Source organism: Mirounga leonina, unplaced genomic scaffold, assembly GCF_011800145.1.
Source record: "Mirounga leonina isolate KUSES-001 unplaced genomic scaffold, KU_Mleo_1.0 Mir_488, whole genome shotgun sequence".
Taxonomy (NCBI): Eukaryota; Metazoa; Chordata; class Mammalia; order Carnivora; family Phocidae; genus Mirounga; species Mirounga leonina.
The window spans coordinates 4,863,336-4,880,940 of NW_023270777.1; the positions used below are offsets into that span (position 1 = coordinate 4,863,336).

The 17,605-nt window shown below is 52.9% G+C and overlaps 2 protein-coding genes across 3 annotated transcripts in view; one reads left to right on the forward strand and one right to left on the reverse strand.

Moving 5' to 3' along the window:
• ADPRM (ADP-ribose/CDP-alcohol diphosphatase, manganese dependent) overlaps positions 1 to 17,605 on the forward strand; it is a 283,736-nt gene that overhangs the window by 116,087 nt on the left and 150,044 nt on the right. The window lies entirely within an intron of this gene.
• PIRT (phosphoinositide interacting regulator of transient receptor potential channels) lies at positions 6,076 to 17,442 on the reverse strand. Its single transcript, XM_034989620.1, has 2 exons — positions 17,383 to 17,442; positions 6,076 to 7,036 (listed from the first exon to the last, which is right to left on the reverse strand). The coding sequence occupies exon 2, from the start codon at positions 6,896 to 6,898 to the stop codon at positions 6,485 to 6,487; it is 414 nt and encodes a 137-aa protein (XP_034845511.1). The 5' UTR covers positions 6,899 to 7,036; positions 17,383 to 17,442; the 3' UTR covers positions 6,076 to 6,484.

Here is a 17,605-nt window from a genome sequence, read left to right on the forward strand (position 1 = left end):
TTTCTTCCTTCCTTCCTTCCTTCCTTCCTTCCTTCCTTCCTCCCTCCCTTCCTTTTTCTTTCTTTCTTTCTTTCTTTCTTTCTTTCTTTCTTTCTTTCTTTCTTTCTTTCTTTCTTTCTTTCTTTCTTTCTTCCTTCCTTCCTTCCTTCCTTCCTTCCTTCCTTCCTTTTTCTTTCTTTCTTTCTTTCTTTCTTTCTTTCTTTCTTTCTTTCTTTCTTTCTTTCTTTCTTTCTTCTTCTCTTCTCTTTTTTTACAGTAGCAATAGAGAGCTAACGCGTTGTCCAATGGCATTGGGACAAATGGGATAGATTTGGGGACTCACAGCACACAGGATAATTGACGCCACTGTCAACAAGAAACCGTTCAGAGACGTGTTTGAATGAGGACGGGTGAGGTCTAGGGCAGAACCTGTGGAGAGACCAACATAGCGGGACAGGGTGACTCACACCGCCGTTCTTTGGATGGGAGGGTCTCAGGACAGAAGTGTAGTCACATGGAGGAAGGGATTCCCCTCCCCCAACCCCGAGCATGTTCTTTAAAAGTGGCGACTTTGAAATCGACTCGAGGCTGTGAGGGAAAGGTTTTGGAAGAAGCAGTGAAAACCAAGACCGTGAGATAGAGTAGTGAATATAATCGGGAGGGAGTGGCTTTTTATGTGCTAACCTCCCTACCCACCCCAGCCCCCCCACTAACCAGCCGGGCACCCCCACTCCTGTCCCCTGGGTCCAGTCTCCTCCTTCCCACCCCCGATGTGATCACCTGGCACAGCACCATCCCAGAGACTTGAAAGGCCGACTGGGGCCGGGTTGGCCCGGGGGCTCATCCTCTGTCCTCCCACAGCGCCCCTGCTTCCCTCCAGCCCTGTCATACTGCCCCACAATCAGTGACCCTCAGCCCCCTCCTCTGAGGACCAGCTTGCTTGCTTGCCAGGTCTGAGCATGAATCCTCATCTCCTCAGCCCCAGATCCGATGTCTGACTCACGGTCCATGCTCGGGGGACTGAAATGCTGGGCTAACGGCTACTCCCGAGGGCCAGATCCAGAGACCCTGTCTGAGTAGAGATCAGAGCCTACGCACCGTCAGTGAGTTAGACAGATACTGCCATAGTAGAATCCTGCGTCCCTCCCCTTCCGGGCCTCCCTCCCCTGCAGCCCTGCAGGAAAATGCCCCTTACTTACATCCACACTGCTTTAGCACTGGAAGATGAGCCGAGCTTGGTCTGCATGATTATCAGAGGGACTGTGGGTAACTGCTGATCCTATTCTTGCCAGTCACTCACTGTGGTGCTTTTGCCGGAGGGCCCTGCTGGGCAGTGGGAGATGGTCTTCATTCCCGGGGCGGGGGGGGAGGGGTGACGCTTGCTGAGCCTTCTTTCTCTTTGAGGTAGGAGATCTGACCAGGACACCCCCTCCTTCCCGCACCTGCCGCTCCAGGGAGAAGTGAGCAGAGTCCCTCAGGTAGAGCAGGCCCCCACTGGAGACCCGAGGGAGTGGGCGGCACAGGGCCAGGGTTGGCATAGCTCCTGGAGCCATGGACAGCAGTCTGCATAGACAGAAAGCTCAGATGGGAACTGGCCACTCCCGTGGGTGCTGGACAGCACAGACTCGGGGATCTGGGGCGGGGCAGAAGGTAGGACCTGGATGAGTGGCCACCAGTTTAGCCGGGTCAAAGAGGGACCAGGCCCAAGGCTCCTCAGGGTCTCCTTTCTTTTTTTTTTTTTTAAAGATTTTATTTATTTATTTGAGAGAGAGAGAATGAGAGACAGAGAGCAGGAGAGGGAGGAGGGTCAGAGGGAGAAGCAGACTCCCTGCCGAGCAGGGAGCCCGATGCGGGACTCGATCCAGGGACTCCAGGATCATGACCTGAGCCGAAAGCAGTCGCTTAACCAACTGAGCCACCCAGGCGCCCAAGGGTCTCCTTTCTAGTCTTGAAGAGGCAGGGAGGGTCTTTTGAGAAACAGGGGGACAAGACCCCAGCCCCTCTCCTTGCAGAAACTTTGGAGCTCAGCCACTTTGCTTCCTGCAAAAGTGACATTGGACCTTGACGTAGATCCTTTGGTTCTAAGCACTCCCATGGGAGGTGGTCTTGAACTTTTGAGGGGGTTATGAAGTTGTCCTGTGATGAGGACATAACAGCCAAAGTGTCAGCCGGTTCCAGATCCTCCTGCTGGTCAGCAGAAGAGCCTAGCCTATGGGACAAAGGCTGGAGGTACCAAGGCCACCCTGCTCTGATGCTGTTACCTTGTGCTGACTGTCGGAGACCCTCCAATTCCTGCCTCTGACCCTACCATGTGACTGCCCCTCGCATGATGCCTGGCTCTCAGGAGGTGCTCAGCATGCTGGGTCTGTTCCTGGCTGGTGGCTCCTTTTGTCTCTCCTCCTGGCTCCTGGCCACCTTCCTGGTTCTGGGGCATTCTGGGCCCCTGCTTGGTTTGTCTCCCCGCCAGTCCCCCGACCCCAACTGCACTCCTGCTTTTCTCCTTGCCTTGCAGCCCTGAGCCCACCACAGCGACCCTGGGGCCTCTGGAGAGCTGAATGGGGTGGGGGTAATGGGTGTGACCTCAGGAACCGGACCATCTGGATTTCAATCCTGGCTTGATGTTGTCCTAACTTGGTGTCCCCGAGCTTCCCTTATGCCATCTGTAAGGCAGGGGTGATGGTAACAGTACACCTGAGAACAGGGTTTGGGAAGGATTAAGTGAGTTACTGACTGAGTGCTTCGGTCAGTTCCCGGCATGCAGTGAGCACCCGAGAAATGCCCATCATTTTCAGCCCAGGCCCTTCCTCTGCTCTTCAGAGGCCACTCCAGAGTGTCCTTGCCAACTGCTCTTTTGCTCTCCTCCCGCCCCCTCTCAGGGCCCTCCCCCCACCCCAGCTCCCACGGCCTCCACTGGTAGGGCCCAGAAACTCCACCAGGTACGTGCTCAGGCCATCCCCTTGTGCACATTTCGTATTAGACACGTTTGGGGGGCTGGGATGTCGTTTTCTAGGGACCCCCGATCTCCAAGGGCTAGAGATAGCGACAAAGTGATGGGTGTAGGGGACAGGGGGGATGGGGTGTCATGAGTCTGACAAAGCTGTTGGACCCGAAGGAGGAATAAAACGCTGTGTGTTTGTCCAGACTCAGAGCCGTCCTTTCTTTTCCCTCTAAGGACGGAGCAAGTCAGAGCAGGTGGGAAGTGAAGGACACAGTGAGTCTGGGGCGGAGAGGGGGGGGCGCCCAGTAGAAGAGGATCAGGCTTTAAGATTTGGAGAAGCAGAAGAGGCTGAACCAGGAGCAAAGGAAGAAAGAGGCAGAGGGAGGCCACGGGGGTCCTGGGAGCTGCACTGCCCCCTCTTCTCGTGCTTGCTCTCATGGGGACATCGACGGGCTGACCTCCAGGTAGCCACCTGCCTCACCCCAGCCCACTGATTCATTCTGGAAGGTTCTTTTCTCATATCTCTTTTTGGTCTCAATACTGGGCTTGTGGGGAAAGGAAGAGTCAGGAGCTTCTGCTCTGCCCGCTGTGTCAGCCTCTCAGTGTGGGGCTATCAGGTCCTTCGAGGCACCTGAGGACCCACGCAGGAAACCCCCACCGTCCCCTTTCTCCCCCTGCCGCCATGCTGCGGGGAAGGGCATGTGGTAAGGGGGTGCATTTTAGAGGGATGAATTAGTAGATACGGTCTTGGAACTCCCTGGTGGATGGAACAGAATGAAAACACAGCAGACACTGTGGAATAGAATACAATTCAACATTACATCCGTTCCTTTGGGACTCAGATGAAATCAGAGTCTCCCAAACAGAACAGCTACGGGCGGGGTGGGGGGGCAGTTTACAGTCCAGTTCACCAAACACGTGGATGCTGGTCCTGTCATCCGATCCACGGGCGCCAAAGGAGTTGTGGTGGTGATGCTTCTTTTCCCCAGAAATGTGGCATCTGATCTGGGCTGCATTTACAGAGCAGGTGCATTCATACCCCAGGCTCCCGTGCGGTGATGGTCTTTGGCAAAAGCCCCTCCGCGTGATGCTGACCTGTTCCTTGGTCCACACTCATATGGGGGATCCCGGTGGGGATGGATGAGGCTTGGAGAGCTTTCCGAAATCATTATTCCTCCTGAGACACTAGCTGAGGGGGGCGGGGCATGTGGGCAAGTATTGCTGGAAATTGCAAGGTGAATCCAGACCTTGGGTACCTTCTAGAGTCACGGCTGTCCCCAGACTTCCTTCCAGTGAGACATCACAACTGTGCCCAGACCACAAGCTTGTGAGTGGATGACATGAGACCCAGGAGGCATGGGGAAGTTCCCAGGCAGCTCGCTGGGAGTCTACCCCATTTGCTCCCGTCTCAGAAAGCATCAGGAATATAAGAGTGATAGTATAGGGCCAATATTGAATCTGCGTTCATGTCAGAGAAAGGGAAATGATCTATAAGCCCAGCCACTCGACGCATTAGAACCATAATTAGTGATAAAGACCTTGCAACCCACCCCCCACCCCGGCCAACCAGATTGGTCTTGACCACCTTTGTGCAGGGGACAGGTTAGCTAGAAGACCCGGCCACGCTGTCTGGATGAGAGACATGGTCATTTTGGGTGAAGCCCAAAGGCCACAGGCTCCCCCAAACTCTGGCTTCTTAGAGGGGGTGGGGCATGGGGTGTCCCCCGTCATAGGTACCTGCCTCCACAGAATTTCCCATGATGCAGAGGGAACTAGGTGAGGTTCTAACTCAGCATAGGGAACCACCAGGAAGGATAGAGATACCTGGCGGCTTATTAGAGAGAGAGAGAGAGATTGCCATGGTGATAGGGGAGGCGGGCCCAGAAGCCCCAGGGAAACCAACGGTGATTCTAGTGCAGGATGCCCTCCCTTCACACCTTATTATCAAACACACTCCACTGGCCCTCTGGCCTGGCCTAGGGCAGCCTCCAGGTCTGTCACCCAAGAGCCTCTGGTTGCTACCAGAAGCCCCAGGTTCTGGGAACACTTGCCCCATGGGTGCTCTCTGCTTGGTGGGTCCCCTGGAACCTCCCTTCCAGTCCGTGACCTCAGTGTGGCCCCCGGAGAGGTGGCACTCTGGCAGGTGGGAAGCAAGAAAGAGAGGGGAAGGTGCTGTGCAGTTTCCTAATTGTGTTACGCCCCCCACTCCTGCCACCCAACTTCTATTTCCTGCTGCCCAAAATGCCTTCCACCCCTACCCCCTTTGCTAGCTCTTATCTTTCCTTTTGTTCTCTGTTCGGAGGACACGGTCTCTGGCAACCTCTCTGTCCCCTCCGCAGTCTGGGGTGAGATGCCCCCTCCGTGTTCCTACACCTGCCGCATTTCCCCCATAAAGTGCTCAGCACAGGTGGTCCAGTGGCCCCACGGCCTGGCTGTATCTCTCGCTTTGGAAAGAAGATGAGAGCACAGACCTTGTCTGGCCTGTTCCCATCCCAGGGCCTGGCCCAGAGTTGGGCACCCAATAAATGTTTGCTTGTTTGGCGGGTAGGGAGAGGGAAAGCAGATAGGATTTTCTAAAACAAATCCTATCACTGGAAACCCACAGACCATTCAAACGTGGCATGCGATCTTGGTTTTGGTTCTCCATGGAGGCGAAGGAGAGAACAATCTTACAGAATCCCTCTGCAGGTCTCCGTCTTGCTGTTCTAGAATTGGGGGTAGAGGCGCAGGTAGGGGGAAGGAGGAAGTTAGGGCAACATGCACTTGTCCATGCTAATTGTCAAGTTCAGAGGGGAGAACAGTCAACGAGAAGGTGTTAGAAGGTCAAACTGTGGCACCCCCAGTCCACCCCCATGGTCTCTGGTGTAAATACTGTGTAGCTGGGAGTTATACTTCCTCAGCTGGCTGACTCCCAGAGCCTTCTCCAGAGGGGAATGGGCCTTCTTGGAAAGTGTTTCTCCCTGGACACCCTCCACTGTTCACTCTTTGGAATGTTTCACTCTTGTGACTTGTCACTTGAGATGCAAATCAGTATCTGGCCCAGAGAGTGAGCCAGGTTGGCAAACCCAGGGAGCCAGAAGTCAGTCTTCCCTCTCTTCTGTGAAGGGCCTCCATGGGTCAGTTTGGGTTCTAGAAGGATGAAAACGGGGAGTCCAGCTCGGGCACTCTGATGTGTGTAAACATGAGGTTCTCCTTGGGGCTCAGCCTCGCCCAAGGAATTTCCCAGCATGCATAGCGCTTAGCAGAGAGAGTTCGATGAGTGGCACCTGGATGCAGGAGTGGGGAATGAGCCATGGAAGGGGATGGCTATGGCCAGCATTAAGGGATGCATAGCAATATCAGAAAGACGAAATGAGATCCAGCCAGCAGTGTTGCCCAGCTTCATGTGGAGCCCTGAGCTCTCTCCCACAGGGCCAGGAAGAGGCTTTGCCTGGTGGTCTTATGGCTAAACCCCCTCCACCACCACCACCACCACCACCACCAAGAAGATGGGGATGTTGGGTGTTGTCAGATCTCCTCCTGGTCGAGGCAGCAGGGTGACGGGGAGAGCAGAAGGCAAGGCCACCATCAGCGATTCAGGAAGAAGGACTTGAGAGTCTGGAAGAAAACTGACTTCTGTTTCTGCTTCTGTTTCTTTTTGATGATGGGCACCCACACCAGCCCGCACACCAGCATCATGAGTCCCAGGGACAGGAAGGCAGGCCCTGTCATCTTAAGGACCTTAAGGCTGTTGTCACCCAGCTTCAGGGTGTAGGCCAAGCAGGTGATGACCACGCCGAAGAGGAGGATGGCGCCTCCCACCGACATGATAATGATGGGTTTGCGGTAGATTTCCCATTTACTCCGGGGGGTGGCGGTCCAGACGGACTCACTTCTGGAACTGATGCACAGGGAGCTGGCCGTCTGGCTGGGCAGCAGGTCTTTGAATTCTGGAGACTTCTCATCGACCTCCAGGGCCTTGGGGAGAGCCTCCATCGTCATGGGTCCTCGGGACTGGGCACCTGGTATCCGCAACAGTAAGAAGCAAGGGAGAAGCCAGAGGAATCCTTGCACACCCTTCCTGTTCTCAGCATCCGTCTCTGGCCTGGCTCTCAGCAGAAGGCGATACTGGGTTTTGTGCTGAAGCCAAACAGAAAGTCAGAGGAGATCCACATAAATAAGAAACCACTCACTGGCATGTTTTGTTTTGCTTTTTTCTTGTGAGAGATAAATATGATAGCATTCGAATCAACTGCTTTTAGTATTTAAAACAGGGAACAGTGGTACCCCTTAAAAATAAAAAAGCAAAAGCCATGGTTAATCGAATGACATCTTATTTTCAGACTCAACTACTTTCTAGCTGTGTGACCTTGAGTAAGTTACTTAACGTCTCTGTGCCTCAGCTTTCTCATCTATAAAATGGGGATAACAATACTATTCATCTCATAGGGTTCTCCAAAGGATTAAATGAGTTAAGACGTGTAATGCACTGGAACACTGCGTCGCATGTTGCAAGCACTTCATAAATGCAATCGTTGGCCGAGCACAGGGTGAGGAACTGCCCGAGGTTGGATTTGAACCTGTTCTGTTCTTGCTCTCGCTCTTATGGTCTGGAGAACATCTTTCAGTGCAGCCCAGGATTTTATGTGCTTTTCCAGCACAGGACAGTCATGCCCCAGGTTCAGAGTGTGACCTTTTAATATCTAAATGCCCCCTTTCCCCGCCCTCCTCGGGAATGACGTCAAGTCATTCTCAGGCCTGTAAAGGTATGGAGTCTAGCCAGCCACCTGCTCTGATTTCTCATCCAGAGCCCGCCCGTGTACCTCTCAGTCACCAGAGCCCTCTTCTCCCCTGGCACTTTCTGTGTGTGGGAGAAAGGCAAGGCTTGAGAGAGCCCCGTATGCTTCCTGGGGGTCCTCACCGACTCCCCGCCCTGATGCATCATCCTTGACTTGTCTCCAGAGGGTCTGGCGTGGCGTACCCTAGAGATGCTGCATCCCATTCAGTGAGCGAGCGAGTGAATGAACAACGGACCATCCTTTCTGCTTCCTCCCTCCCGATGGTCCTGAGCATAAGTCCAGCTTTCTTTACAACACTGCTTGGATCAGTTCTTCCTGGCAGAGCCCAGTGCCTCCCTGCATTAAGCTCAGGCAGAGCTGAGCTCTGGGACCCTGTTGGCCACTCTCTTCTCCTGTGTCCCCAGGTCACAGACTCTCCCACTGTTCTCTGCAGGGCCCCTGCCTGCCTTTCCCGGGGTGACTCTCCGGTCTCTGCTCTGTCTCCCTCCTCCGATGAACTGCCTTTGGTCCTTGGCCCCTGCTCCTTCCCTCCTTCATCCCTGCAGCAGCTCAGGCCTGAACCACCTCCCCCACCCATAATGCTCCCCCTTTCTAGAACAAGCAGTTACAGACCCGTCCCCTTTGACATGGAGGAAATCGGAATGATAACATTGCCATGCCTTCAGAAGGTAGATATTCACGTTCCTGGACGCTCATCTAGAGAGAGGATATTTGGGTCTCTGCTTCCAAAGACTGAAAAACGGGAAATGTGCTCTTGTAAGTACAGGGACACAGGTGTTCCCTGCTGCCACTTGGATCCTGTGGCCCATTTGCATAAGCCAAGCAGGCCTTTGTAAAGTGATCTCCCCTTCGCCCCCAACCCCAATGAGCTAGGGGTAAGGAAGGGATCACAGAGCAGGGCTATGAGGTCCTGGGCCAGGGGTGGACTTATGTTGGTTTTTGCCACCTGGTTTCTTCTGTGGATGTTTTGACATCTCCAGTAGGATTTTTCTCTCTGGGTAGCACTTTCTACCACTTGGCAGTGGAGACCCAGGGCAGAAGGGCTTGCTGCCTTCGGATGCTGGAGAGGTTGGGGGAGAGACGTAGGAATGCAGAGATTCTCCGTTGCACCGGAGTCGAGCTGGGTTGGATGGAGAAGGACCCGCTCCTGTGAGAGCTGCCACCTGGGTGGGATGTGGCCACAGCCTCCTGCACGGGAAATACGCTGCTGGAGGCGGGGACCACGGCCAGGGGTCCCGGAGAGGGAGGTGGGACTCCCGGGGACCTTGCTGGAAGCACGGAACGCATGCTCTTTGGCCCTGCAGGGAGGCCATTTGTTTATTCCCATTTTGTAAGGGCAGAGACAGGCCCGGTGAGATTTAGGAGCACGGCCAAAGCCTTCCCTAACCTCCTATGCAGCTGTGCTGGGATTCACACCAAGGTCTTTGGACTTAAAAGCTCCTCGCACTAGATCGTCCTGGTCTGAATGAGTCCTGCGGTCCCTTCAACTATGAGAATGTCTGAGTTTTTCACTCTGGGGCTTCATCTGCCCATCAGGTAACCTCTCACTGTATAGAGAATGATGTAGATAGATAAGTGGTTCTATAGTGATTCACTACACAATAGAGAAATAAGAGCACGGCGGTAAATTTTTCATAGTTTTACCTTTACTCAATTTAAAGGATAATTTCATTCTGAGATTCTGTCCTTCTTTCCTTTTTTTTTTTTTTTTTGGTGTTGGAATATTCCTCATTTTATGAAATGACCATGATGGAAAGAGGATCATTGGTTTTGTTAGTATCTGTCCTTGGCAAGATAGAAGTTGGTCATCTCATATAGATGTCTGTCTATCTATCTATCTATCTATCTATCTATCTATCTATCTATCTATCTTTCCATCTATCATCTATCTACCAAAACTGTAATGGCCCACGAAATCTCAAAGAGTGGGAACCTTTAATTTAGTTGACTTACTTAGGAGGAGGTGTGAGTCTTGGTACAGTGATGGGACAGGCAGGGCTTCTGAGCAAAACCACTCCTTTGTGATTCCAGCAAGTCAGGGAGCTTATTCCCGGTGTCTGTGTGTGATGAAGGGAAGATCCAGATCCCTGACATCAGAAGGACGACCACCTGAAGCAGTTTACTAAGCTGTGGGACCCTGGGCTGCTTACTTAGCCCCCCGAGACTTACTAGCCCCATATCTAAAATAGGAGACTAGAACATCTGCCCCTTGGGCTGTGGGTGGGACATATGAGAGGTGTTCCAGACAGGGCCATGATAATTATTATTAATTATTATTATTATTATTTTAGTCCCCGTTTTCATCTGTAACATGAATAAGTTGGGGTAAGGGGCTTCTAAAGCCATCTTAGATCAGTCCACTGGTGATGACTCAGACTTGAATTCTGAGACTCCGGGCTTCCTGAAAATCCCCAACTCAGGGGTGATACGCATTTCATAACACTTTATTAGAGTCCTAAAACATTCTCTACTTTTTTCCGATATCAGGGTTTCTCAAGAGCGGTACTATTGACATTTGGGGCTGGAAAATTCTGTTATAGGGAGGTTACCCTGTACATTGTAGGATGTTTCCTTAATGGCCCTGACCTTTACCCACCAGAGGCCAGTGTACCACCACCACCTCTGGTCATGATAATCAAAAATGTCTCCGGCAATTGCCAGATGTCCCCTGTGTGTGGTGGGGGAGGGGGAAATCGATCTGGTGTCCACCACAACCCCACGCCGGCTTTTCCCTCCCTCCTAGCTTGCAAACTGCCTGAGGTCCAAGGCTGAGCTGACTCATCCTCCACAGCCCCCCCCCCCCCGCCTCCCCGGCCCTTAGCAGGTGCTCCCAGGGCCTGGCCCCAGGGCTGCAGTTCGGTGAGGGACCAGGGGACACGTGGAGAGCCGGCCCAGTGAGAGCAACCATATTTTCAGGTTTGGGTTAAGTTCTCGGGGGATCGGTTTGTATGTCTCAGAGGATCCCTCATTCCCTGCAGTGGGTTGACTGGTCCACCCAGAATCTCAGAATGTGACCTTATTTGGATTAGAGGTCTTTGCAAGTATTATAATGAAGGCAGGGGTCTCCAGACGAGGTCATCCTCAAATAGACCGGTCCAATGACTATGTCCTTATAAGAGAAAGGAGAGGAAAATTTGACATACAGAGGGGAAACCCTGGCAAAAACGCAGGCAGAGCCTCCAGAAGGAACCAGCTCTAAGAACTCCTTGATTTTGGGCTCTGACCTCCCAAACCCTGGGAAAATAAACTTCCTTTGTTTTCCGCGACTGAGTTTGTGGTAATTTGTTACAGCATCCCTAAAAAATGAATACACCCGCCTTTCTTTAATGTCTTTGACACCTTAGTGGTGGACAAGTACTGAGGCCCGGAGGCTGGGCCTGTGGAAGAGACTGGAAGGGAGGAAGGAAGGAACGAACGAAGTCCGGAGGTCGGGCCTCCTGGACTCCCCACAGATTTGAATATGGGCTCAGCCCTCAGGGCAGCCATTTGAGAAGAGAGGATGGGTCCCTCCCCGCCAGAGGTCACGTTTGGAGTGTCAGGAGACAGACTTAGTGGATGGAGACTGTAGCACATGGCTGGGATTGGGCAGGCAACAGGCTCGCACCAAGATGGCGCACCGGTCTGGGACCACACAGCCACGAGAAGGAAAGAGGGACAACCCCAAGCCTGCACGTGCACTGGTCTCCAAACATGACACCCACCAAGAGCAGCCAGGCACACTTACTTCCATTTACATAAAACCCCCATTTACATAAAATGAGATTCCGTTTACATCAAATTTAAAAATCTGTGCTATTCGCAGTGAGGATAGTGGTTACCTTTGGTGGGGGTGGTGGATGGGGAACACGCTGGAAACTTCTGGGGTGCTCTAGCGTTTCTGCTTCTTGATCTGGCTACAGCTGGTTACATGGGTGTGTCCTATTCATCCCAGATACTCGCGATACGACTACCTTTTTGTGTGGAGGTTAAACAGCAATAAAATGTTGAAACAAAGATAATTAAAAGGTCTAAATGCAATATGTTCCCTTTTTTTGGATTCTGACTGGAACAGAACAATTGTACAAAGACATTTGGGGATAGTTTTAAGGAAGGCTAAATTTGGATTGGGCATTAGATGCCACCAAGAATTTAAAATTTGTATTTGGGGGCGCCTGGGTGGCTCAGTTGGTTAAGCGGCTGCCTTCGGCTCAGGTCATGATCCTGGGGTCCTGGGATCGAGCCCCACATCGGGCTCCCTGCTCGGCGGGGAGTCTGCTTCTCCCTCTGCCTGCCGTCCCCCCTGCTTGTGCTCTCTCCCCCACCCTCTGACAAATAAATAAATAAAATATTAAAATTTATATTTGGTATGAAAATGACACTGGGGACACAAAAGAAAATGTCTTTAAGATACGACTTACGGGGAGGAAATGCTGTGTTGCTATGGTTCACAGGTAAACCTCAGACTCCAAACGCAGGATGACAAAATGCTCAATAGTATCAAATCTGGGGGGTGGATATATGGACGTTCATTATGATTACTATCTCTACTTTTATGCACGTCTGCAAATCCTTATAATGATGGGAAACTGAATATACAGACAATGGCCAGACCACGTCTAAAGCCAGAACTCTGAGGGGCGCCTGGCGGGCTCAGCCGTGGAGCCTGCCGACTCTTGATCAACTCCGGGTTGTAGGTTCAAGCCCCATGTGGGGTGTGGAGATGACTTAAAAAAAAAAAAACAGAACTCTGACCCCCAGTCTGCAGGAACCGGCCCAGGAAGGCAGCCGCTACGTGTAAGTCTGACTGTCTCCAGCAGCCAGCCCAGCGATGCAAACAGTAACCAAGGACAATTGCCTTTGGACGAAGCAATTCAGTGGGGGAGAGAAAGTCCTTTCGACGGATGTCGATGGAAGGACTGATGTTCTACTGGGAAAAAAATGAAACCTGACCCCGCCTCACAGCGTCCACAAAAGAATGAATTTGAGACGGATCACAGGCATTGCCTGAACATAAGAGCTAAAACTAGAAAGATTTTAGGAGGAAACGGAGAGGAATACCGTTGTGACCCAGAGGCAGGCGAACTTTCTCAGACAGGGCAGAGCAGGCAATAAGCAAGTGTGAAAAGAAAAGCAATTAATAAGATTTCATCTTCATTGAAAACTCCTGCTCATTAAAAGCTGCTAAGAAGAAATGAATAGGCAAACTATGGGCTGGGAGAAAAGTCTCTGCAAAATATGTATTTGTCAAAGGATTTGTATCTGGGACATATGAAGACCCGCTACATCTGATGGGTGAAAACCATCAGCTAGCCTAATTTTTATAAAATGGGCAAGAGATTTAGAGAGACCATTACAAAGGAAGATAAATGCATGGGCAAGATACTTGACATTGATATTCAACAGGGAGATGCAAATTAAAACCACAAAGAGATGCAGCTGGACACTCACTAGAATGGTCGACGTTTAAAAATCTCACAAAACAGGGCGCCTGGGTGGCTCAGTCGGTGAAGCGTCTGCCTTTGGCTCAGGTCATGATCCCAGGATCCCATGATCCCAGGTCATGATCACCTGGGATCGAGCCCCACTTCCAGCTCCCTGCTCAGTGGGGAGACTGCTTGGGATTCTCTCTCTTCCTCTCCCTCTGCCTCTCGCCCCCCCCCACTTGTGCTCTCTCTCAAATAAATAAGTAAAATCTAAAAAACAAAATATCGCAAGACAAATGGTGAGATGCAGAACAACCCAAGCTCCCATACTCTACTGGCAGAATGTAAAATGGCCCAAACACTTTGGGAACAGGCTTGTTCCTTAATTTCTCCTGAAATTAAACACCCACCCTCCACCCCAGAAGTTGCCCTCCCAGATATTTATTTGTCCAAGAGACGTGAAAGCCTGTGTCCACAAATGACTTGTTTAAGAATATTCATATAGCAGCTCTCCCCCAACAGCCCAAGCCAGAAACTAACGCACCAACAGATTGCAGACTCACACAGAACACTAAAGCCATAAAAAGGACTGGACAATGAAAAGGAACAAGGTTCTGACGCACACACAGTGTGGATGAGTCTCCCGGGCATGGCAGGTGAAAGAAGTCCCATGTATAAAGGAGTACATTTATTGTCTCTTTCCATTTATAGGGCCTTCTCGAGGCTTCTAAGAAGTAATCCAAGGCGACAGAACTCGAAACAGTATTGTACGGAAGGGCATTATGGGAAGGAACTGAGGGATTTCCCTGGAGTGGATGGAAATGTTCCATCCGGTGGTATTATTGGTGTGGGTTACATGGGCGGGGGTACATCTGTCCATACTAAGACTTGTGCATTTCCCTGTGTGTAAATTATACCCCACAGAGAATGGACTGTAAAAACCCTAATAATTGATGGGTCAGGTGGGGAGCAGGTAGGACAGCTAACCCAAGAATGGCCGAATGTTGATAGTGGAACACGGGGATCCGGCGTAGGGGCGTGAACAGGAAACACGTTACCTGGAAAAGGAGAGGTGCGGGCTGGGGCGAAGTGACCCCAGGACAGGGTGGAGATGTTACAGGGAGACCCGTAAAGTGAGGGAGTCACCTGGCTAAGACCGTGGAGCTGATTCCGATGAGGAGGAAATTTGGAAAGGAAGCGAAGGTGCTTCTTGGAGAAACTGGGATTGGGACAGGAAATGCAGGTGAGAGATGGAGAGAAACAGGAATTTCACCTTGTCCACCTTGTCTCTGGAAACCTACCACCCCATGAAGGAAAACACAGCCTTTCCTCGAACCAGGAGGCCCTGGATGGAGCAAAGACGGGGCCTGGTGGCCTGAACGATCCTCTCCAGAAGGGAGGGACCCACAGGACTGTCCCTTAATCTTGTTGGGGCTGGTCTACTTATCCATCGTATATTTGTCATTGTGCCCTTATTTGGGGGCCCTGCCTACCTGTGTTGTTTCGGTGTTTGGCTCTTGACCTTGTATTCCTCGGGTCGCTACGCGGTGCTCAGCCAACAGTGCTCACCAGCACGGCCCCACTTTCCAAACCACTCCTGTGTGCCGGCCTCCGCGAGACACAAGGAAGCCAGGCTTCCACTCCACAGTGGAGCTCAGGGGGTACACGTTTCCTCCCTCCCTGCCCGTAGCTGCTTGCTCAGGGGCGTCTTTGACAAATGAGGCAAAGCGATGTCTCAAACGAGAGGGGAGAGAAGCTGCCGAAAGATCTGGGCTTTTTCTCACGCGATCACATATTCATCCCCCGGCGAAGAAATGGTTTGGTGCTAGGTGTGTGGATTATGCAAGGTGCTGAGCAACAGTGAGGGTCCAAGATAATAAAGACCAAACGCTTCCCCTCCAGCAGATTCCCCAGGCGTCTGAAATACACCACTTAACTGGGAATGGAGGCTGGAAGTGAAATAAGTGAATTATTGCCCCAGAGGTGACCAGATACGTGTCTGTACTTTGGGGACTGGACGCTCTCCATCCCCTCCCAGATCCCTTGAGGGGCTGGGGCTGGGGCTTTCTCAGCTTCCCATGCTCTCCAGCAGGGAGCTCCGCGCTTTGCCAAGAGGGGGGAAGGGGTGTGCTCAGCAGACACTTGTTAAATGGCCCAAAACGCAGGGGAGCTTCGGCAGGGGAGGGAGGAGAGGGTTTTTCGGGGAAGTTGAGCTAACCCTGTGAATTTGCGTGCTTCCCGTTTCTGACATCTTCCCGGCTGACGTTCTCGAAGGCTCCGGGTGCCCCGAGCTGCCTTTCCAAAGGAGACGCAGTGTCCTCAGAGAGGGGGCCACACTCTCCATTACCACGGTAACTGCCACTTACCACGCCGCGTGCTCCGTCTGCATCACGCCATGTCACCCTCCCACGACGCCGACGGCGGACGGCGATTACCCCATTTTGCAGGTGAGGATCAGAGAGGTTACGTGGCTCGCCCCAAGTTACTCAGTGGGGAGTAGCCAGCCAGGATCGGAAGGGGAGTTTGGAAGCCTGTGTGGCTCCAGAGCCCAAGATCGAGTCGATCCTGCTCCCCCGGGGGACAGTTTCCTTGTTCTTTTCAAACCGAGGGAGGACACTTGGAATGGGGCCCGGGCAGCAAACAGAACCGCGGTGCTGGCTGCCTCAGGTGATTGTGCTTTGTCCGGCATGGAGCCCGCCTCTCCCCTCTCCTGTCTTCCTTCCTGGCACCCCGCACCCCCTTCCTGCGCATCTTCACCTCGGCTTTGCTGGCCGCGTCCTCCTCTGAACATGCCAAAACTCGGCCAGTAGTAACAGGTTCTAGATATAGCCAATAAAATGACAGGGCGCCCAGGTCCATTTCAAGGAATGCTTTTTTTTTTTTGGTGCAAGACTGTGCCAAATACTGCATGGGACATACACCAAAAATGTATTTGTTGTTTACGAGAGATCTGATTTCAATTTCAGCTGGGCATCCTTCTGTGCTATCCGGCAACCCCCATAAGAGACCCCTCTGTGCTCGGGCCTGGAGTTATCTGTCCCTTCCCAAGCTTCTCCTCCCTGATAGGAGCTGGGCTATTCTGGAAATTGCAAGGGACCCAAAGCAGACCCCTCGGCGAGGGGGCTCACAGTGCCTTGCTGGAGGCTGGGCCCAGAGAGCCAGGTCGTCGGGTGGGAGCATCGGGGAGGGCCGGCTTCCAAATACGAGTGGTGGAAATAACACGATGGATTATTTCTGAGAAAGACCCGCGTGCCGGTCTGTGACATACCCGAGACCTGGAAGGTCTTGCTCTCTCTCTCTGCCCTGGAGTACCCCTCACCGTCCCACCTGGCCGCCAATTCCAGACACTGCCCTCCCTTGAACAAGACATTCAGTTGGCGACCCCATTTTTCTGATAAGGTGAGTGGGACCCGGTGCCTGAGCTGATAAAGTGGAGGCCACAGCGTTTCCGAATACGCTGCCACTGTCACCACGGCTGGGCCACCCGTCTGTCACCTGCTCACGGCACTTCTAGGAAGGCGAGTTCCCCAAAGGCCACGCTCCACCCAGACAGTGCCACTCACTTCCCGTCACCCAGCCAGCACCCAGACCCTGCCCAGGAGCAAGGCGGAAAAGCAGCTCAGGTGATATCTGCTTTTCCGCCGACGATTGGTTCACCCTCCGTGTTTCGGTCCGCGCTCCGTGCCTGCCTGGTTTCCGCTTGCTGACATGAAGCCTGCTATCCCTGTTTCCCTGGCACCTGCCCTCGGCGCCTGCCACACCCGCGTGCAGTAGGGAGGCGTGAGCAGCAGACGCTGAGGTCTGATCTGGGATTCCCGGGGGGACATTCTGGGTGTGAGGTTCTCCCCCCACCCCCGCCCATGCACTCTGGGAACGGGAGGGCTGCCTGGTGCTTCGAGGTCTGCCTTTTTGGCTCCTGTCTCTGCCTGGGGTTGAGACTGAGGTCCCTGCCCGGCCCTCCCGCCCCTCCCAGCGGCCAAGGGTGAAGTCTAGATGCTACACCCAGGGCTGAAGCAGCCGTCTGCACACAGCTTCCCCTCTCCCAGGGGCTTAGTAGGGCAGCCCCCCTCCCCCCCGTCCCCCGCCACCGGGCTGTCACCATTCTCCCTGGGCAGCCCCCGTCCACCTGGCTGGTGGCTGGTTCACCCCATCCCGAGGCTCAGTCCGTCATATTTGCATTCCAGTTCCCGCTCAGAGACTCAACACACTCTCAAGCAAAGTTAAAATCAGCTCGTTTCTCCAGGGAAATGGGAGGGCAGAGGGGACCGATCCCCTCCTTACTTACTGTCCTCCGTGTCCCAGGGGAAAGGACGACGAACCAAGGGAATCACACACGGCTTGCACAGGGGGAGGACGCCGGCAATGAGTTTCTGTGCAAGTTCTTCATCCCAGCCAGAGAAAGCCTCGCTGGCCCCATCTAGGAGCTGATGTGCCTCTGATCCCAGCCACTGAGCGGGCTCCAGTGGGGATGAGCTCACCAGGCTATGGGCTAAAGGCTTAACCCTTTG